Here is a 22,349-nt window from a genome sequence, read left to right on the forward strand (position 1 = left end):
TGATGCCAGAAAGAATTAAGAGAGCCATAGTCTGAACACTTCAGTGCAACTTTTGGTACTAAAGTAGGGTTTGGTATTTTTTCTGGATTTCGCAGGCTCTCTGTAGAGACTCCCCAGACTGCTTGGATTTTAGCTAAGTTAAAAAATTAAAACCTATTTTGTACTTTTATAACCATGTTCTGTTAAGATATTTTTTTGTGTATGACAGATGTATAGGCAACATGAGACTACAGAACACAAGGTTATCAAGTGTACAAAGTAAAAGTATATATGTAATCTCTTTTAATACTGTACCAAATTATGTAACTGCATTTTAGTATTGACATATAACTATAAAATTGCAAGTGAGCTTATATTAGAGGTTCTGCAATGGAAAGCAACATTAATGTAGTTTCCTGCATGTATTTCAGGACTATTCCACAGGAAACTAAAGGGGATGATTTAAGTATGTTCTCACCTTTTAAGATTCAAGTTTTGATCCTTCTGTGGGATGTCTAACCGTTGGCCAGAACTGTCTGGAGCCTCATACCGTTTCCCAATGTCTGGTAACATTAAAGAGATGCAAGACTAAACTCTTTTAATACATAATTTTCCTGATGTTTAAACTACAGAACAGTCATGCGGTGATGTATTAGGGGTATATTTAATACATGTGTCCCTCAGTCTTTGCCAGAAGTGGCCTGCAAACCAGAATGCTTTGCTGAAGGGGTGGTTTTGTGGCCGAAAAAAAGCAAATTAAGGAAATCTGCATATCTGAAACTTGTGTACTACCTCTGCAAACCTGTCAGTGAACGGCACCGACTGTAAGAACAAGTTCTTCTCAGAGAAGAAGTTCGATTCTCGGGCTGAGATTCATCCATAAGCAGCTGGGAGCAAAAGGCACATCTGATTTATCTCATGCTTCTGCACTGGTACCATAGGAGGGGTCGCGGTGGTAGGCGCACTCGGTGCTGTGGAGACAAAGGGCGGGTCGGGCGGAGAACCGCCCGCTCCGGCACGGCCCCGGCGGCCGCTTCGCGCCTCCGGCCCCTCCGGCGGAGGACCGCCCTCCCGGCGCCCCCATTGGCTGCGCTGGCGCCGGCCCAGCCAGTGGCCGCGCGGGGAGCCGTGAGGGGCGGGGCTTCGCGGGGCGGGCGGGGAAGGCGGCGGTTGTGCGCATGCGCGCCGGCGGGTGGCGGGCTCTTGTGAGGCGCCGGGCGGGGGGGCGGGGGGTCCGCGTCTGCTGGTGTCGGGGCCCGGTTGCGGAGCTGAGGCGGGACGAGCCGTGCGCGGCGGTGGCAGGCCCGCTCATGGCGGAGAGGTAGCGACCGAGTGTCTCTCTGTCTCTGTGTGTGATGAGTAAAGTGGGCGGGAACGGCCGCGAGCGCCGGGTTTTGAAATTTCAAGTTACTTCCCGCGCTTTGCGCCTCTCCCGGCCCCTCCGGGCGCGGGAAGGTGGAAAGGGGTCCTGAGGGCCGCCGGAGCGGGGACGGGGCGGCACGGGCTTGGGAAGCGCTGGGCACTGCCCGGAGTAACGAGTGAGAACCGTTGCTCAACGAGTAACTGGTATTCGCGCTGGGCGGGGCGGGCTGCGGCCGGGCTGCGGGCGCCTGGTGCGAGCTCTGCCCTTGCCTGTGCCCTGCGGCGCCGGCAGGTACCTTCGGTGTCAGGGGAGCGGCTGGCCTGAACTCTCTATCTGAAACTTTAGCTGTGGGCCAGGTGAAAACTGAACCTTCTGATTATGTTGGGGTTAAGGGGGAAAAAGTTCTTTGTGTTTGATGTGCTTGGGTGATTGTGGAGATTCTTCTGTGGTTTACAGTGTTCAAAGAGACACAGGCTTTCTCACAAGCACAGGTTGCAGTGCCATTATAATTAACTTCTGAGTGAGTACAGATATATGGACACCAAAAGGAAGAGCCCTAGCTGCAATAAATAGCAACTAACTTAATATTTATGTCTCCTTCCTTATGTCTATATGTCTGAATGCTTGTTTTTCATCGCTGTCACCCAAAGAGAAAACGTGGAAACATTACCAGAGAGAAGTTTTCCTACACTGCCTGTATAGAACTATAAAGACCTGCTAAATATATATATATATGTAAAAATTGAAGAGGGTTACAGTTGGGGTTATACATGAAACTTTCCCTCTTCTTGGGTATGGGTTGGCTATTTTCAAATAGTGTCATGTCTTTGTATTAATGAATTGCTACTTCAGCTTTCAGAAGAAAGTGACTGGCTCCCCTGACACAATACTTAGAAATGGGTTGAACAACAGATACCGTGTGTTGGACGTCAGCGTAATACAGAGAAATGGAAGTGACCCTGAGAAACACTTGACAATTACAGCATCTGAGTCACTGGAAGATACACAACTGTGCATTCTTAGGAATGGCTGGTAATCCATACAGAAATGTAGATGTCTGAAGACAGGATGAAATACTGGATTATTAAGTCAATTTTCTTTGTGTTGCCTTTGAGATGAGCGTTACTGTCTTAAAAGTGGTACAAAATGATGAAACAACCTTAATCTAACTCAATATTTTCGGGATATTACTGTAACGAATATTCATCTTGAGAGGACTGATGTCATGTAACTTGTGTTGTGTGATTATGGCTACCTTAAAATTTTGTCCTTGTACTAACAAACAGCAAGACAATAGGCTCAAAGCAAGCTATTTTCTTAAAGTGTTGTCTTGCAATAATGAGAAGTGTTCTAAATGATGTATGCTCATTGTACACATAAAGGTACAAAGCTATGTCTGTAAAATGTCAGGTTTTTTTCAATCTCTTAAAATCACCTTAGCTTGAGCTCTATTGCAAAAGTTTTTTCAAGTAAGGATAGGATTCTAATTTAGGTGTTTGCGTGTTGCGTGGTGGGTTGAAGAAAAGACCAGCTCTTTTGAAACACATGGGCATGCACAAGCTAATTGGCACTGCTTTTCATTTGCATGCAGACCTGAAAGATGGGAGAAAAGTATAAGGCTCCATTTCTTGAAGGAAAAATATATAAAAGATCTTGAACACTGACCCTTCTAAATCAATAAATACATTTTTAGGTTTTGCTGAGCTGCTCAAACAAGCAGAATTGTTAAGTAAAAAGGTAGATCTCATGTAATGAAAAAGTAGTATGTCAATATAAAACATAACAATACTGAAGTGACTCGGTACATGGATCTGGAATAACCTGAAGTCAGCAGTATTCCCCCTACGTTCAGGCTGTCCTGATGCGTGATCCAGTACTTAAAGCTATCAAAGTTTTGTCAGTAAAAATTCCTTTATTTACTTTCAGAATTTATTTAGATCAACTTCTTAAAAAAGAATCACAATAGCCTGCTTCAAAGTATGTTGAATTTGATATATTAATGTCTAATTTCTAACACCTTGTGTCCATAACTTGCAAATGGTTGTTCAAATGTGTTGTGTTATAGGGAGTCTGTGCCGGTTGTTCCAGGAGACATCATTCATTTAGAAGGGGAATGTAGCTCCGGTACCTGGGTCATAAATCAACAGTCTGGATACCTGGTTCTTTACCCAGATCTGCTGCTTTCTGGCACTACAATATCAAATAGTATTCGGTGTATGAGAAGAGCAGTGCTGAGCGAAAGGTTTAGGGTAAGTGTTAATTCTAGAGCATCAAGCGTCTCGGTGGGTCACTGTTCCACTGAGGCTGGTGGTTTAGCTCAATACTAAAACTGGCTGAGATGCTATGTTGTAAAATATTGACATTAGCTATTCATGGCGTTTATAACATAGAACAATTTAGAATGAAAATTGCCTCTGAACATCTTGAGGTTTTTGAGAATTGTGGCTGATATAATTCTGTATTCTTAATATAGCTAGTGAGACTAAGAAATGGTCTTCCCACTTAAAATTCTGGCAACACTTTTCAGAATCTCTTGCCACATTTTGTGTGGATGTGAATCCTTTGTGACGAATGTGGCTCTTGTTGACCATATAAAAAAGTAACCACACTCAGCCAACGTAGAAGTCTCTGAAAAAAATCAGCCAATTCTGTTAAGAATGGGTGTGGATTAACTCTGGAATCTGAATCCAGCTGCTGGAACTTGGAAAGAGAAGTTTCTTGTGGTAGTGTCCTTACTGATATGTGGATGGCAGAGAAGCAACAGCTGTGAGTTTCAGCTGAGGAAAACTTCCAGATATAGTAGGATTATACATCCAAATGGGAAAGGGAATCATAATGGAGTGGTAATCAGGCTACCTGGGAGCCTGGGCCTGAAACAAGAAAATTAAGTACAGGAGATTAAGATTGTGAAATGGTGTCAGCCCTTCATTAGCAGAGTAATGAGAGTAAACTAATCATTTGGAAGGGACAATGCAGAGGGTCCTAACCCTGGGGTAACACCACTCACCAGTGGTGAGTGCAACCCCCAGGTGCCAGGTCTGCAAAAGATACCAGTATGTACTTAAACCACAATGATTAGATTTCCAGTTGTTTGGTGGTGGCTCTTGCAGAGGTTGTAACTCACTACCACTTTCAATTCTTGAGTCTACAGAGCCCAGTCCTGGTGATGGGTTTCTGAGGCATTTTGGTGATACTTGGAATAATTCTGTGCAGATTGGTAACAGAAAAAACTGACTCATGCAAAAAATAGTATCTGTAAGACTATGAAGTAAGTATTTGCGTTAAGAAATACTTCTGTTAATACTGGCCACAGGCAAAATTTGATCAAGATTAATTTTAATCTGTGCCTTTGTTTCTCACCTGTCAGTCACATAAAGATTGTATCGTAACATTATCAGGGTTGGGATAAAATTGAGAGATGAAACAATAGGAGAGATCCACTTCAATTTGGCTGTTTCCACCATCAGGTTTGAATGGATATTAGTTAGCGAGGTGGATGCTCTAATGATCTTGCCATTAAATAAGAGCAGTCCATCATGTGCAGCAAATAAAACTCAGAAATTTAATAGAAAAGTTGGTATGAAGTAGGTGTAAATCTTCATGTGTGTATGTGTGTTATATAACATCTTCTGCAGGGCTCAGAGTCTGGTTCACGTCAAACACTCGTTGGTACAATTCTTCATGAAATTTTCCAGCAATCGGTAACGAATAACTTGGCACGAGAAAAAGTAGAAGAACTAGCAAATAAAATTGTGTACGGACAAAAGTATCTCAGAGAAATGTAAGTAACATTGCAGGTGTCTTTTATGTTTGGAAGACAGAGTAGGGACACTTGAACTAGCAGGTACAGTTCTACTTTAAAAAACATAGCACTAGTATTGGGAGAATATTCTGGCAAATGACCTTGCTTAATGAAACTTGGGTATCTTTTTAGTAAGATGATTCCCTGTTTCGTAATGTAACTTAATTTGTCTTCCCTGCTGAGCTACTTCTATAGATCTGAACCATGCTTCTGGAGTAACTATGTAGTTAGTGTTTTTTCTTTCAGTCCAAGTAGGTTGAAGTGCTTATGGCTGTAACATTAGATTTCCAGGCATCTCCCAAAGCTGAGTTAAATGTGACAAACATAATTAATTTTGATCCTCAGGAGATGAACTAGAAACATGTGACTGACCAAGCATTGAGATGTTTGATGTTTTCATATACTTTATCAAGTTACTTAATGGCTCACTTGTTAGACAACCTTTAACTTATTTTCTCTGCAAAGCTGACAAATGGTAGCCAAATAAATAGACATTACATTTCCATTAGAAAATGGCAATGTGGTTTTAAGATTTTATTGCAGACTTGATTTCAAATCTAATTCAAGTCATATAAAAAAATATTATATCTAGAATATTATAAATTGTATGTTGGGCAATGCCAGTATTTGTTAGCTACGGATGAGCTGGAAGTTAAAACTGTAACCAGATGTATTACTCTAGCTCTGTTAAGAGGGTAGCTGTTTTGGACTGTGATCAGTAAGATCACTTAGAGGCTTTTGTGTCACTCTGGGCCTCTGTTTGAAACTGTTGATTTGCAATTCCTCTTTGCATACGTAGACTGCTATTTGTTGGGATTTAAAAGTAAGTTATGTAAGTCGGCTGGCTGTGGTCATTTGCACTTGTATAAATCTTTTAGTGCAAAATGCACTTGTATTTCTTTGTTGCTGTAGAATAATGATATTTCCAGTGAATGCTGGCACTTAATTATCTAATGCCACATGATTAGGTTCTGTGTAATGAGACTTCTGCTTTCTTGTGTATTTGTAACTAGCAACTGCAGAGGATCATGATTCCTTTCCAAGTAAAATGATCTGAAGCCTGTCAAAAATGTATGTGAAGAACAAGTAGCACATCAGTGTATTCAGACAAAAAGCAAAGGTCTTTTAAAAATTTTTTTTAGTGTTTTCAATTTTGCATAAAGCATAGGAATAGCCATTTTAAAACGTATGTATGAGTCTGGTACTCCTTTCTTGCAGTCTAACTATTATCTTTGTTTCATCACATCTACTGTACTGATGCTTTCATTGTGCTACGCCTCTTGTTTCAAAAGTTACGTCAGAAACTAACATGGTGTATTCTGTCTCCTGAAATGGATGTTCAGTTATAGTTCTATGAATTAGTCGAGTTGAACCTTAATGAATCTCTCATCTACGATTTATGGATGTTTATTAAAACTTGAAAGTTATTTCATTAATCTTGTTGTTACTTGAGGCAAAATCTTGTACCAATAGCAGATCTAATATTTCTGTCTCCTTAATGTGCATGGCTTTATTTTTTAGGTATCACTTAAATCTCAAACAAATGGAAATAATGCAGGAAGTGGAAGAATATTTGCCATCGTTTTTCAAATGGGCAGAAGACTTCTTGCATAATCCGTCTAACCAAAATAAAATGCAACTAAAACTGTAAGAAGCCAAAATTAAAAACTAGAACCATTCTACCTTGTATATTTTGTTTGTTTTACTTTTAATTTTTAGAGTAAGACTTTTAACGCAAATCTGTTCATTGATATGAAGCCAATTCATGGCCTCACTGCCAAAATAGCTAGAGAGCTGCATGTTTATCTGCCATTGTGAGTACCAGGGAAGATGTTAAGACTGAGGGTGAACTGACGTAAAGATCTTATTGGACTTAAAATCCTTGAGAAGAGTGTGGTAGGAAGTAGAAATGTTAGTAATTACAAAAGGAAGCATATTTGATATACTATCTAAGCTAGAAGTTACTGTAGATATGTGAAAGACTACAAATCAGAATGAGAAACTATTTGTTGATCAAATGTACTTCTTCACTAAGATAACAGTTTATCAGTGACATGGTGATTTTACTCAGCTGCTGCTGAACTCTTCTTTTCTATAACTTCTTGCTATTAATTGTAATAGCCCCACGGTGTTTAAAGTTTCAGTGAAATGGCAGGTCTGAGTAAAATCCGTATGCTACTTTCTAGAGTATATTATTAAACGTTTCGAAGAAACAAAGTATTTTAGGGTATGATTATTCAGAAAAGAAAAAAAATATTAAAACCAGTTTAAGATTCTCTTTAAACTTTGAAATTAAGGTGAGTAGCAAAACTGCATGCCAATGTGCAATTTAAAGTAACTTCCTGATATGATACTTTCTCTGTTAATGGGAAGATAGTTTGACTGAGACTCGTTGTGCTTTGTTTCCAAAGGTCATACCTAAAGAGCACCTGTAATGCAAAAGATGTATTTAATTACAATGCATTCTAATATTTGAATATTAAGAATTAAGGGAAATTGTTAACTTCTGACTTAACATTCTTCCTAGGTCAAGTCATGACAAACCAGAAGATTTGTCTTCTAAGATAGAGATTGTAGATATCTTAGACATTGAAGAGAACATCTGGTCTCCCAGGTTTGGGTTAAAGGGAAAGATTGATGTTACAGCCAGAGTGAAAATCCATCGCCAGTCTGGAGTACAGTCCAGGATAATGCCCTTAGAGCTCAAGTCTGGCAAGGAATCTAATTCCATAGAGCACAGAAGTCAGGTAAAAAACCAAATGTCTAATTTCACTGTTGTTGGCTATGCATACTTTTTTATTTTATTAGATGACCTATTTTGTCTTATGAATGTCAGACGCTTTGTATGTAGTATAGTCTAGATTTATGGGTGGTGGCTGATCCTGGCATGCCCAAGGCTGCTGAAATAAAATGAAAGTGAACTGAGGAGTGAGAAGTATATACATTTCCCACTTCCAAACACATTTATAGTTTTTATCCTGAAATATCTGGTTTGTAGTCTCCTCTTACTACATTCAGGTTGAGGCAGACTGCTTCAGGAATTGGTGTCGTGCATCCTTCCAGATAGCTGGCCTGATCTAGAGGTAGTAGCCTTGTTACAAGGTTTTAAGGAAGATGCCTTTTAATCCTTGGTTAGGTGCTTACGACTTACAGCTTCTAGGTTACTTGTGATACTAGTGGCCGCTTAACCATATAAAGGATGGAAAAACTAAATACAGCTTATAATGTATTTTGGTTTTAATACATTGTAATAAGTTTATATTTAATATTTGCAGGTTATTCTTTATACATTGATGAACTTAGAACGGAGAGTAGATCCTGAAGCTGGATTTCTTCTTTATCTTAAAACTGGTACTATGTACCCTGTTTCAGGAACTCGCATGGACCGAAGAGGTAAAGTTGTTTCCCTTCCCCAGAAACCATAATTATCTTCATTAAAATGAAACACTTTAGTAATAGAAAGTTTACTCTCATGAATGTATCTGTACTTAGAGAGGTAATCACTTGTTTTAATGTTACTAATTCCAGTAAGATTATGTTAAAAACTTGACTAGGACTTTGCTATATGTGAATACTCACTTCTTAACCGACTAAAAAGCTGATGCCTAGTTACTTTTGAGTTAGAAAGTATTACAAACAAAACAAAACAAAGTTTGTTCTTTTCTTGACAGAATTAATGAAGTTAAGAAATCATGTGGCCTTCTACTTAACGCACAGTACGTATAAATCTGCTGTGGGAAAAGAGCGTTCACAGCTTGCTGCTTTGCCTCCTGTAATCGATGACAGTCAAGCCTGTAAATATTGCTCCCAAATACACAATTGCTTTCTATATAGCAGGTAAAAAAAAAGTTTGACTTGTGTTTTTTAAAATAAGCTTGAACAATTGTAACTTTTGATACTGTGATTTCACTGTCATGGTTGACAGTATCTCTTTTCCTTTATTGAGGACTCTTGCACCCCAAAAGAACGTTCCATAGACCCCACTGCAACTTTTATAGTGCAAGTCCCTGAGCTCAGAGACTTGATGTGTTTGCTCAGATACACTTGTTGCAAGACAAAATCTGAGATGTCTCAACAAAATAGTTGATGACGATAACAGATTTCTGTCATATCTAAGTTAATAATTATGGTTTGAAAAAGCTATATTTTTGCAGCTCTTTGAAATGTGCTGTCTTAGGAGGCTGAATTATGCATGGCTGGACAACAGCTCTCTGACTGTAGAAGGTTGTTTCCCTGTGGGGTATCACACAAGTAATGATAATGATAATCCTCGGCTGAAGTGTTAGTGCATCTCCTGTTAAAGAGAAGACATGAGTAAATATTTGATAAATTTTCACATAGCATTATTGCTTTAAAAAATTTTTTAGTATTGTTTTTATGCTGCACAAAACCCAGAACAAATTGTGTACTGAAGAGATCAAATGAGATGTTAGAACAGGAGAGCTTTAGAGGTGATTTTATGTAAATATAATGCCTGATTGTTTTTAAAATTGTAGGGGTAAAAGTATGTTGTGGGAGCTAGCTTTGTGGACATACATAATATGCTTTTGTAACCTAGTTTTTATGAAATATTGCTTCTAATATTCAGTTGTTTTAGCAACAGGATTATTACTAACTGGGCAACTATTAACTTCTGAACTAATAATTTTCTCTTTGTATTTTGTGTACATGATTAGGTATAATGTCTTGATATTTAGTTCTGAGATAAATTGACTTGTCTGCTTGTGTATTAACTATTAAATCCCCTTTGCTTAGATAAATCTCAATATGGTATTCATATGGTACCAAAAAAGAAAGAAAAAATCAACTATCTAAATGTATACAGTACTGTCTTTGAAATGTCTTTAATTGGGCTTCGACTAACTTATTGTCCTTAATTCAAAAATCACAGAGATGATATCAAGTTACTAATATGAGATTGTTCATGTGAACAAAGGATACAGATTCAACTTTGTTTCAGTGATGATAAATTAATCTATCTGGTATGTTACAGTATATATTTAGATTGGTATTATGTACACATAGACTTGCAAGGAAAAAAGATATGAGTTTTTCCTGTGTTTGGTTCTTTATCTAGAGCTGTAGAACAAAAGATGGCCAGTGTGTCTTTTCCTCCTGCTATGGTACCGGTTATTGAAACAGAGACCCGGCACTTGAAACCTTCCCACTTGGAGTATTTCAGCCTGTGGTATCTAATGTTGACCCTGGAGCTGCAAAGTGGAGAGGGTAAAAAGGGATATAAAAATATATGGATGATGCCTTCCATGGAAAGGTAAGGTGTAATGTCTAACCTGGTACAAATGCTGCTCCCTTCAATAACTGGAAACGAGGCATTACCAACTTGTGTTTTCACTTAGCAGAAAACTAGATGTTTTCTAGTGCTTGTAGAAATAGTCACATATGCTACTTGCATAGGTAGGTTTTTTGTGGGATGTGACCTAATGGAAACATTAGCCTAATAGATTTACTGGGTTTGTATTTGCAATATGATATTTGTTTTTTTGTTGTTAAGTCACACGTAGAAAGCAGTGAACTGCAGCCTCAGTTTTCAGAAGTAGAATTTGTATCATTCTGTTTGTGCCTCTGGGGCTGAGGCTGGGTGCTGACTGTGAGCCCAGCTTGCTGGTGGCTTCCTGAGAGTTTACTTGACACAGGGATGTGTTTTGAACCACGCTCTTAGGCGTGGCTGTGCATGTGGATAAAAGCAGACTAAGGGCTCTTGTTGGCTGAAGTACTATGTTATTATACATCACCTAGTCTAGCAGCTGTGGAAAAATATTTGGCAGTTTGTAGGCTCATTTCAAGACATCTGTAGAAGCGAAATGCACCTGAGTTGTTTGAAGTGAAACAAGCAACTCCATAAGCGAACACGGAACATCTTAGTGAAATGGATCCATACATGCCTGTATTTTTGTTTTTAAAAGAAAATTACAAATAAATTTAGCCAAAATATTGGAGTCTGTTCTTTGAACAAGTATAAGGTTTCTACATATTTTTACAATCCTTTTCTGGTCAAAGTGACTATTGTGAAGTGACTATTTAATCTTCCTGTTTCTTGTGTGTGTTTTGGGGGTATTTTTTTGTGGGTTCTTTTTTGTATTTTGGTTCTGATGATTGGTTGTGGGTGGTATGGCTCTTTCACTTGTGGGGTTTTTTTATATTACTGAGAGGATCTTAATATTAAAATATATTTCTTTTTCTAATATCTTCAGAGAGAAGGCTGGAGACTGTGTTGGAAACATGATTAGAGTTGATGAAGTGCAGGAAATTTCTGAGGGACAGTATCTACACTTCTTCCAACGTAGAAACGGCGTTATACCTGGAACAAACCTGTTGGTTGGTGATCGAGTGGTTGTGAGTGGAGAGGAAAATGGTTTACTTGGTTTGGCTACTGGCTATGTTAGAGAAGTCGGTGTGACAAAAGTCTCCTGTTTGTTGGGCAGGTAATGGGACAAAAGGACAAATATTTGAGGACACTATGATACTGGCTTCAGGAAGGGTACTTCTAGGTGTTCAAAAAGCTCTGATGTGTTCTGACTTTCGCTGGAATTGGGGAAGTACCCTTCAGAAATTCTCTTACCTTGATGGAAAATGTCACTGCTTGGTCAGTGTACATACCTGTCTATTTAAGTAGGTTGTTGGAATAAAAGCATGCTTGCAAACTCGGTTTCCTTATGTCTCTGACACGAGACTCTTTGGATACAGTGGTTACTGTGTTAATAGTAATTTTCATTATTCAGACTATATGGCCTTTAAATTGGCTCTGATCATGTTTGTTTTAGATCAGTTAGTAGTGTGTTTCTTCTAGCTGTTGTTTCACTTTGGGACCTCTGGAAGATATCATTTAACACTTACTACTGAGACTGTAATCCTCAGCGTACAGCTTGTAAACGGAATTTTGTCCATGTTCCTGTCATCTTTCAGGAATTTGTCAAAGCTCCCTAAGAACACCATATTTAGGTTGGATCACGAAGAAGGAGATTTTGGTATAGGAGTTCCTTTTGAAAACCTTTCTAAACTGATGAAAGATTCCCAAGTCAGGTATGAAAAATCAAATTAATATCACACTTTCAGTATTTCTGGATAAAGCTTCTCAACTGATGAGTCTTTCTTGTTTCTTTTTATCCACAGTGAAAGGCTCCGCAACTTGATAATTGACTTCCACAAACCACGTTTTATTCAGCATTTGAGCTCTGTCCTTCCTCCAGAAGCAAAGGAAACCGTTGCAAATATTTTAAAGGGTACAAAGTCACTTTTTCCCAAATCCTCTATTTGGTAGTAGGTCTCTATAGCCAAAGCATATATCGCATTAAATGTATGGGGGGTTTCCTGCTTTGGGGTCAGCTTGCAGTTTCAAACACTGTGCCGTATGATTGCCTTGCTAATGTTTACAGAAGAAAGGAATGGCGAAGGCTCTTAGGATAGAGGAAGCAGACTTTGAGGGAATGGAAGGAGATGGGTTTTAGTGTAAGCATTCACTTGTATAATCACTCTTGCTGACTTGATTTCTCTGTAGTGTGTGATGCTTTGTGGTGCTTTTTTCTTTAAAAACAAAATTTGTTTAGATATGTGGCAGTGTCTCATTTGGTGAAAATATTTCATTGTTTTCTGACAGAGTTGTCTGTGAAAACAGAAATTTCACTGAATTCTCTTAGAGCAAATAGAACTTTTTATAAAAACTCAGTCTGAAGGCTTATTTTTTCACTTGAGCTTTACATAGTCCAAAGAGGAGGAACGTAGTACTTGTTTGCATCACTGGGGAAAAACAGCTCTGATATAACGTTACTTCTAAACAAGGTGATGCTATACGTGCATCTCATTTCCCTTAGCTGTGAGCAGTATGTATGTCTGAATGTGAAAGTGGATATGATAAAATAGAAATGCCTGTGCACAGTATCACATGGAGTCAGCCATTTAGGATATTGAGGGAAAAAAAGTCACAAGAAGGTCTAAGAATAAAAATGTCTTAAGTGATTTAGTAGAGGGTCTGCTCTACAGTCCTAGAAATATGCGTTTTGTGTATTATGTTTAATATCATTCATTAGAACCTACGGAATTCCTCTGCTCAATTCGTTTCTTTAAGGGCTTTAGTGGAGAAGGAAACTCTAGTTTTGTTTTATTAACTTCAGCAGTTATTACAATAATTATCAAGAGTAGACATTTTTATTTTTCTTCTCAAAGGTTTAAATAAGCCTCAGAAACAGGCGATGAAGCAAGTGCTACTTTCAGAAGACTACACACTTATTGTGGGTATGCCTGGAACAGGAAAAACTACTACAATATGCGCTCTAGTAAGACTGTGTACCTTGATGTTTAAATTTTTGGGGTGAGATTTAGAGGATAGCATTAAACAAACTGTATAAAGTGTCCTGTCTAAAAAAAAGTCATGACTTAGTCTACTGATATCTGTGTAATTGCAATGAAAACACATTTCTTTTTTCTTAAGAACTTATATTTGGTAGAACTAAAATGTATATTGTGGAGCAGGATTTTCTTTTACTTGTGTAGGAGTATATGTAGGAGGGAGGAGATTGAAGTGTGATATTTAACCATTTCTGTGACACTTTAATGTAAAATTCTTTGGCTCCAAATATCAAGTCCTCAAATCCTAAGTTACAGCTCAAAACAGGCACTGCTTGGGGAAATCAGTAACTTGTCCACCATAAACTGTATAAAGTCATGGTGCTGAAGCTCTGGGCAGCCTGCTAGCCGTCTCTACTTGGTTCCCTTTCCCCAGGAACAGACTCTGGGAGCATACTGGAATCAGGCTGTGGGCCGAACGAGTTTCTTGAAATAGCAATGTCCTCTCACTTCCAGTTGTCATCATCTTGTGGGGAAAGAGGAGGCTGGAGAGCAAGCAGCTGCTGCTATTATCAGATCAGCTCATTCTGCTGAATGTGTTGCGGCTGAATTGTCATGGAGAACAGTGTGTGTGGGAACGGGCTGCCTGACTTGTTCTTACCGTGTGGGGGGATCTTTGGGGTTCGGTTCCTTCCTCGCAGCTGCGGTTTGCGAGCGTGTGTGGATGTTGTCAGCGCTCCGTTTGCAGCAGGCGCGGTGAGCCTGCTGCTGCTGAGAACCGTCAGGTCTGCTGCCCGGGTTGCTTTGACAATAGCAAACTGGCAGGTCTGGCCAGAAGGACTGATAAAAACAAAGTCATACTTGGTTCCCTCCAAAACTTCTTATCTAGTCAAACATCGTATTGCTGATTCTTGTTAATAACTTTCTCTTTTCTTTCGCTTCATCACCCGTTAGGTGAGAATTCTTTCTGCTTGTGGCTTCAGTGTTCTTCTGACGAGTTTTACACACACTGCTGTAGACAATATCCTGCTAAAGTTGGCCAAATTCAAAGTTGGCTTCTTGCGCTTGGGGCGAGCTCAGAAGGTTCATCCAGATATACGGAAATTTACAGAAGAAGAAATTTGCAGGTCCAAGTCAATTAAATCTGTAACAGATTTGGAAGAGGTCTATAGCAGTCAGGTGAGAAGTGTTTTTTGCTAGCCCTGCAAATTATTAAGGATAATTACATTACTATTCTGGGTGTTTGGATGCTGCAGAGTAGGAACCCATCCTAAGGATACGTTACAGCTGTACAAAATCTGAGCGAAAAGAGGTACTTGATCTCCGCATCCCTTCAATTTCTTTATAGCCAATAATGACCAACATTAACAGTTTGAAAGTTGAAAAGCATTGTTTATGTCCACACAAAATAACTTATAATTGTAAGTAATAAGTCCCGAAGACTCCAGTGCTTTTCATCTGAGATCTGTGTGGGAGTGGTGATTAATTGCTGCAACCTTCTCTATCTTCACTCACCTATTGCTGCTGTTTGTCCTTTTTTCCCCTCCCACTTGTACTTGTTGGACAACTGGCAAACCCCATTTTTTGACTTAAAGATCGGTGCTGCCTTTGTGACTGTTAATGCAAACCGTAATGGGAACCGAGTAAACTGAGTCAGTGGCAGCTTTAAATTAAACTCATTGAAAGAATGAAACTTTATGGAAATTGGAGTAAATGCCAGTTTTACAAAGGCTGCCACTTTTTGTTAATAGACAGTGCAGGGGAATGACTGAAATCCCGAGGGAAGTGACTTAACGTTTTGTATTTTAGTCATTTTGGATTGCAGTGGAAGCACAGCAGTGGGAAGAACCGTGCTGCTGCTGTTTTATTGTCTCTTTGGAACTTAAACCCCAAACCACAATTTTCTACAGTAGTCATTTCAGCACCCTTTATGAATGGTATATGCATAGAACCTGATATCGCTCTGAACACAGGGCAGGAACAAGTTATCTGCTACAACTTGCTCTAAAGTTTTTTTTGTTTGTCACTTGCAATCAGTGCAAGAGCATGTGAGGCCAATGTGTGTGTAAGGTGTGCTGGTCCATTTCAAGTATTAATAATTTGATTTATTTTACATTTTAGTTTAGTTTAATGGGATTTTTTTTTTTAAATTTTAACCTGGAAAACATAGTGCTAAAGGATGTAAATTGTATCTTTCAGCCAGTGGTAGCAACGTCTTGCATGGGAGTAAATCACCCCATCTTTGTTCAGAAGCAATTTGATTTCTGTATAGTTGATGAAGCTTCCCAAATAAGCCAGCTCATCTGTCTGGGCCCACTGTTCTGCTCCAAAAGGTTTGTGCTGGTGGGGGATCATCAGCAGCTGCCTCCACTTGTACTGAATGCAGAAGCAAGGTAAAATAAAATGTTGCTGGACAACTATTAGTAACATGAATTCTGGGAAGGCTCTTGGAATGTTTTGACTGACACACTTCTGTGTTTTGGTTTTTGTTTTGTAACAGAGATCTTGGCATGAGTGAAAGCTTATTTAAAAGGCTGGAACAAAACCAAAATGCTGTTGTCCAGTTAACTGTGCAATACAGAATGAATAGGTATTTTAAACGTTTATTTCACTGGAGTTTTAAAGTGGGATTGAAACCATAAGATTTGACACCTTTTCTTATTTTTTAAATCTTTAGTAAAATTATGTCATTGAGTAACACGTTAGTGTATGAAGGCAAACTGGAATGTGGCTCAGAGAAGGTGTCAAATGCCACTGTGAGCTTGCCCAACCTAAAAAAGTTGAAACTGGAGCTTGCAGATGCATCAAAAACATGGTTGAAAGAAGTACTTGATCCAGACACACCTGTATGTTTTCTGAACACAGAAAAGGTAAAGTCTGTTATGTTCTTCTCTCAAAATTGTATTTGTGATGCAAGTTCTCAATACAGTTAACATGTAAAACTTCATACAGCTTGGGTATGGTAAAATGTGTAACTAAAAAACGATTATTTAGTAAAATGTGCAACACGTAAAAATGCTGTTAGTATAGATGATCAGTTGGGGTGGTACAACTGCTGAAAACACTGCATCTAAGAGCAGCTGTAAAGTTTAATTCAGATAATATTTCAGAAAAAATTGAATGTACTACAAACTTTGTTCTCATGTATGGAATGTAGCTCGATGTGTCGTCACAGTGGATGCCCCTGCAACCACAGAATGATCTCATTTCCAGCGGGTGAGGGTCAGTGGTGTCTAAGCTCTGTGCCAGGGGCAGGAATCGTTATAATTCTCCACTGAATTTTGCAGACATTTTATACACTGAAGTGTGAGGGAGGAATAAGTTGGTTTAGGTGTGTCCTTTCACGAGACTCAAAATTTTGCCAGAAAAATAAAACTTGAGTGGATAAGAATTATACAAAAACTCCAGACTTCTAAGTAAAATGAGGAAGAGTTTAAATGCATGTGGAAAAATATTAATTAGTACGTATTTTTGATCTCTGGTACTTGCTGTCACTGTAGTTAGTGACTGGGTTATGAAGATTTGAGTCAATATTCCTCTTTAACAGGTTTTATGTTGATTCCTGTTAATACTACATTTTGACAATAATTGTCTTGACTGATGATCTTTTGTGCTGACTTTGGAAAGAACTCTCCAATCTCTGCTCTCCAGGACATTCTACAGAATATTTTTTTTTCAGTAACAGTTCTGATAGTATCTACTCAGTGATCTGAGAAGAAACACAGTCTTTATTTTAGTGACTTGGAGAAATTGCTAAAAATGCCTGAACTAAACTGGGCGACCTTTAGCAGGAATGCCTCGATAGCTGCTGTGCCTTTCACAGAAAAAGCAGACAGTTTGTCCTGGGCAAAAGGTTTGTTCCAATAGGAAACTGGCTTATCCACTGTTCACCTATTACTTGTACCAAAACTGGTAATGGGGAAGCTCAAGTTTCTGTTCCATTTCAATTTTTTTTTAATTCCCTGGAAAACCCATCTTGACTATAAGACAGCTGTTCTGTTTGTAGAACCAACAAAAAAGTTTCACTTTCCAAAATACTCTTGGTTTTGTTGAGACTTCAGGCTAGAACCTTAGACAGGTTTGGGTTGGAAAGGACCTTAGAGATTGTTTCAACTTGTTTTGCAAATGCAGTATTCTGAAGTTACATTATAGATGCTTAGATTATCTAAAATTGCGCATTTAGCCTTATTTTTTTTGTAAAACTGTTCACGTAAAAACACATACGATACAGCGAGTTAGGGATCAGAATATAGTATGCCATTGTAGACCGCAAGAGTCATTATTTTTTGTTTATTTTTCTAAAGGTCCCAGCACCAGAACATGCAGAAAAAGGTGGTGTAAGTAATGTGACAGAAGCTAAACTAGTACTCCTCCTCACATCCTTATTTATTAAGGTATCTTTTACTTTATTACATTGTTCTGAGGGACGGCTTTTCTATTGCTATAGTAATGACCACTTTATGTATTGGGTTATTCTTTGAGGAATAAATTGAAGAATAAATTAGAGGTTGGCTCTATGTCAGTACAGTGAGGAGCTTGAGATCTGCAGTCAGTTCCCTGTCCCTTGCCTGGTTGGATTTGGGATGCAAAAAAACCCTGGATGCCAAATTCTTTTAAGAGATGTGAACTTCCTTGTGAGGGAGGGGAGAGTATTTGCCTTTCTTCCTTATTTCATCTGGTCAACTTCAGGACTAGTACAGACTAGGAGTTCTGAATGTACACCTCAGTTTGAGGGAAGAAAAATGAGGATTTCAAGGCTATCTGTCATTGTGCAAGCTTGGGAGCTTGCAGTAACCAATATTTTCTACTTTCTTTAGTGAGTACCAGTTATACATAAAGTTCCACTGACAACTTAGTGTAGATGTAGTATCTTGTAGCACTTATTAACAAAACAAAAATTAAGAAAAACCTTGAGGGTCTTGTGACAGTAATGAGTATCCTGAGCTAACTGCAGTGACAGGATTTTTGTTCTGTTTCTTCTTCATTTAGGCAGGCTGTAAGTCTTCAGATATTGGCATTATATCACCGTACAGACATCAACTAAAAACAATCACTGATTTGATGGGAAAATTGAAGGAGAACAGAGTGGAAGTCAACACAGTAGACAAATACCAAGGAAGAGACAAAAGTATCATAATTGTATCTTTTGTTAGGAACAGTAATGATGACAATGTAAGTTGGTCATGTTAATTTTGTTTCAGTCATTTTAATAGTTAAAACCCTCATTTTCAAAATGCATCCATCTACACGAAATCCTGAATTTCAAGTAAGAACCATAAAAGCATATTATGTTTATTTAACAGCTTGGCGCCCTCCTGAAGGACTGGCGACGTCTTAATGTTGCTATCACAAGAGCCAAGCACAAACTAATCATGGTGGGCTGCGTTCCATCCCTGTGCCGCTATCCTCCCTTAGAGAAGCTGCTCTGCCACTTGCAGTCTGAGGCAATGATATCCTTTTTCTCCACGCTGTTTTGTGAAAGGGGAAGGGTAAGATTGACTGGTTGAGACTTGAGACAAGGATGGGAAGATAAATAATTTAGGTTATGCTTGTGACACTGATTGGCAACACAGTACAAAATGTGCCAATTAAATATGTCAGATATACTTGAGATCAAGGTAATGGATGGATCTAGAACCTTCAGTGTCTTCAGAAGTAGAAATAAAAATCCGTGCTGATTTGTAAGTCAATTTTGACAAAATTAATTTTGAGGCCCGCATGTTTAATGCTTTTGCATATTTTTTTTTTGTCATCCTAGTTTTTTGGCATCTTAATGTCAGTGTGATTTGTTTTCCTTGGAAGTACCATGCATTTAAACACATCTGGTGAGAGAACAGTTCATGAAAGATGTTGCTGGGATGGGGAGTGGTGAAACTTTCAGGTGACTTGGTGTGGTTTTTTTTTTTTTTTTTTTTTTTTCCTTCAGCAGTGTACTGAGGTTGCTCTAGCTATGGCTCTCTCCATCACCTATTTAAATAGGAAAGACCTCGTTAGCTGCTTTTTTTGCAAACACTGATATGTATTGAAACAAGTTTTGTGGTTTTGTGCAGGTAATACCTTATATCAAAATGCTTCCTTAACTTGCTACATCTTCAATCTTCCGGCAGGGGCTCATGAAAGTATCTTCAAGTGTAACATTTTATGATTGTGAGGAGTTTTAAAGGTGTTTGTGTATCTTCTTCTGGTGCTGCTGAATGTAAATAACTAGTTAAGGGGGGTACAAGTGCTGATGTGCACTGGTTAATCTGAATGAAGCCAAAATAGAAATAACATTTGATTATTTTAAAGGTTTTCTTTGAGTAAAATAACAGTCCACATTTTAAGCTGATTGTTAAACTGGTCGTTTTAGTACTAGTGAATGTGTAACAAACACAAAAGTGTTATGGTCATTCGGATCCTGGATAGCTACTTCATTATTCACTTTTATCTTGACAAGCAGTTATCTGCATAAGTACATGGAGAAACACTTGAGGCGGCACAGGGGACTGTATCAATGCTGCACTGAGTCACAGTTTTCTGGGCTCATTTTGGTTTCAAAGACTTTAAGAAGTAGTTTACATACAGTAATTGCATTTATTAGAATTCCTAATTAAGATGCTGTGTTGTTGTGCTGTTCGAAAATTAGAAAAAACTTCTCCCCCTTCTTCAAAGCCTCACATTCTTTAAAGTGTACTTCTGCATTTTTAAATAGTGAAGTCATTTATATTTATATACCTAATGTAATTAATCTCTCATGAAGATCTCTTGATTACTTTTCTACTTCCTTGATTTTGTATACATCTGGGAGAAATGTGATGTTGATTCACTTAATTCCCTTTTATGAACTAACTTATTTAGCAGATGAATCTGTTGAAGTGAAATACTGCCCAGCTGCACACCATAGTAAAAATCCGGTTTCAGTTATCTGATCTGTAGTCTTGTCTTCAAAAAAAATAATTCCAAAAAACAAAACTAGAGATGCAGCTCGATGACCAAGTTTACATGTTCAGGTTCTGTTTTTCTGTAAAGATGATAGTATATGTATAATACGAAATATCCTTTACTTGACAGATCTCTTCTAGTTTTCTGCTACCTCATACTCTAGACTATTATTGAGAAGTTTCTTTCCAAGATTGGTGGAAAAATCTTTTTTTTTTGTGGTTCTTCAAAGTCATTAGTATTTGTTTCTCTTGGATCAGTGTCAAGTGGTTGTGTGCGTATAGTTGCAGACAACTTCTAGATGTTGTGTGGGCATTTTCACTCTTTTAAACTGCTCCCTAACTTTTGTAATGTTTGAAATAATAAAAATTTAATGTTTGGTTTTGTTATAGTTGTTTATATTTTTTAATACTTTGTTTTTGTATTATACAAATATTTTGAACAGTGCAAAAAATTTGGATAGTTGACAGGATATTCTTTTTCAGATGAAGATACATGCTTCCTCAACTGTATGTGCTTTGGTCTTTCAAAAGATCAAAAAAATATACTCATTACAGTAGTGATTTCATAATAACATATCCCTGTGTAGGAAAGTTTTTCTATGTGTACAAAAGATTTAGTTTATCTTCTTACACCTAATTATGCTTATCCAGAAAGTGATCTGCATTTTTAAAAGGTAATAAATAAATCGGAAGTACTGCCATCCCTCTACAAAGTTGCATGAGAAATGGGCACAAGAACAATCCCATACATCTGTATCTACTTCTACAATGTAGAATCCTTCGTCCATGGTAAAAGTGAGATTGAGCAGAGATCTACAGATTAAACAATGTTTTAGTGTGGCATCTCAAATAAAATTGAGATGCGATTCTCTAAAATGCTTTTGCATCCTAATAAATACATATATTAAAGGAATATCTTGTAAAAGTAAAAATAATCCCTTTTTTTCTGTTTGCTGTCTTTGAAACAGCTTTCTTCTGCAGAAGCAGCCATCCATACTGCTGGAAAACATACAGCCCCAGGTTCAGCACTGACTTTATCCATTGTGTGTTGCTGAGATTCTTAAAAAAAAAAAAAGTTGTTTCATGCCAAATAGGATCAGAGCCTGATTATGAGGGCTGTTTAATGTTTACAGGTATAGGTGCGTTCTTTCTCTTGAAAGAGGTGGGAATCGTGGATGGTAGCAGGGGCTGTGTTCTATCCCCATGCTGCCCTTGTCCTTCAGTCCTTCCTTGCAGGCCAAGCCCCTGACAGCCGCCCCCTCTGTGCTGTGCTGTGTGTAGTGGCTGCAGCAGGGCCAGGGGAAGCCCTTTTCTTCTATGGCTTGCTCCTTCGCCCCATCTCAGGAGGGGAGAGGGAAAAAGCCTGATTTAGAGTAATTATAAAGGGAAGCAAAGCAAGTTGTGTAGCGCTTAGAATGAAGTAAGTACAAACCGACATCCCCTCTCTACATGATGAAAATGCATGAGTTAAACCTCAGCCTTTTTATGGTTTTCTTGTGAGCCTCAAATTTCAGGGTTTTTAAAAATTAAAAATCAAGGACTTGTGGGTAGTTGAGATCTTCTAAAAAACAGAAGTATCAACTCCTTTTTAAGGAGCACGCACCTTTTTACGGTACTGAAGATTTCTCTGCAAGAATAGTTTTTTGTTCTGAGGCATTACTCAGCATTAGAGAATTATTATTTAGAATAAGGGCTAGGCCTTGAGGCTTTTAGTCACAAGAGAGCGGTAGAGAAGCCTCAGGTTGCTGCCGCTTGCCTGTGCTTCTCTCCCGAGGGTGCCGCCTGCCCCGGTGCCGCCCCGCTCCCTCTCCGCTGCCCTGCGCCCTCCCGGGCGGGCAGCCCGCTGCCCCCCGCCCCCGGGCCGGGGCTGGAGCCCCGGGGCCGGGCAGCAGCCGCGGGGGTTCATCGCGACGGGACGGCGCGGCCGGGGCCGGGCCGGGAGCCGGGGCGGGTCCTCCCGCCGCCGGGGGCGCCGTGGGGCGCG

At 38.8% G+C, this 22,349-nt stretch overlaps 1 protein-coding gene across 1 annotated transcript; it reads left to right on the forward strand.

Annotated features, from left to right (window-relative positions):
* Positions 1-1,289: 1,289 nt before the first annotated feature.
* DNA2 (DNA replication helicase/nuclease 2) lies at positions 1,290-19,590 on the forward strand. Its single transcript, XM_074924358.1, has 21 exons — positions 1,290-1,300; positions 2,195-2,374; positions 3,408-3,591; positions 4,978-5,123; positions 6,666-6,791; positions 7,672-7,891; positions 8,420-8,537; positions 8,816-8,981; positions 10,222-10,416; positions 11,357-11,587; positions 12,069-12,185; positions 12,276-12,385; positions 13,326-13,435; positions 14,400-14,624; positions 15,645-15,838; positions 15,946-16,035; positions 16,123-16,315; positions 17,750-17,839; positions 18,435-18,617; positions 18,749-18,895; positions 19,534-19,590. The coding sequence occupies exons 1-21, from the start codon at positions 1,290-1,292 to the stop codon at positions 19,588-19,590; spliced, it is 3,093 nt and encodes a 1,030-aa protein (XP_074780459.1).
* Positions 19,591-22,349: the final 2,759 nt, after the last annotated feature.

The sequence above is a fragment of the Athene noctua genome, chromosome 21 (assembly GCF_965140245.1).
Source record: "Athene noctua chromosome 21, bAthNoc1.hap1.1, whole genome shotgun sequence".
Lineage (NCBI taxonomy): Eukaryota > Metazoa > Chordata > Aves > Strigiformes > Strigidae > Athene > Athene noctua.

Excerpts from the sequence above, each read along its gene's own strand:
- DNA2 (XM_074924358.1), top strand. Across the intron at positions 8,982-10,221 it reads AATTGCTTTCTATATAGCAG|AGCTGTAGAACAAAAGATGG; the intron begins GTAAAAAAAAAG and ends TTCTTTATCTAG. Across the intron at positions 12,386-13,325 it reads CGTTGCAAATATTTTAAAGG|GTTTAAATAAGCCTCAGAAA; the intron begins GTACAAAGTCAC and ends TTCTTCTCAAAG.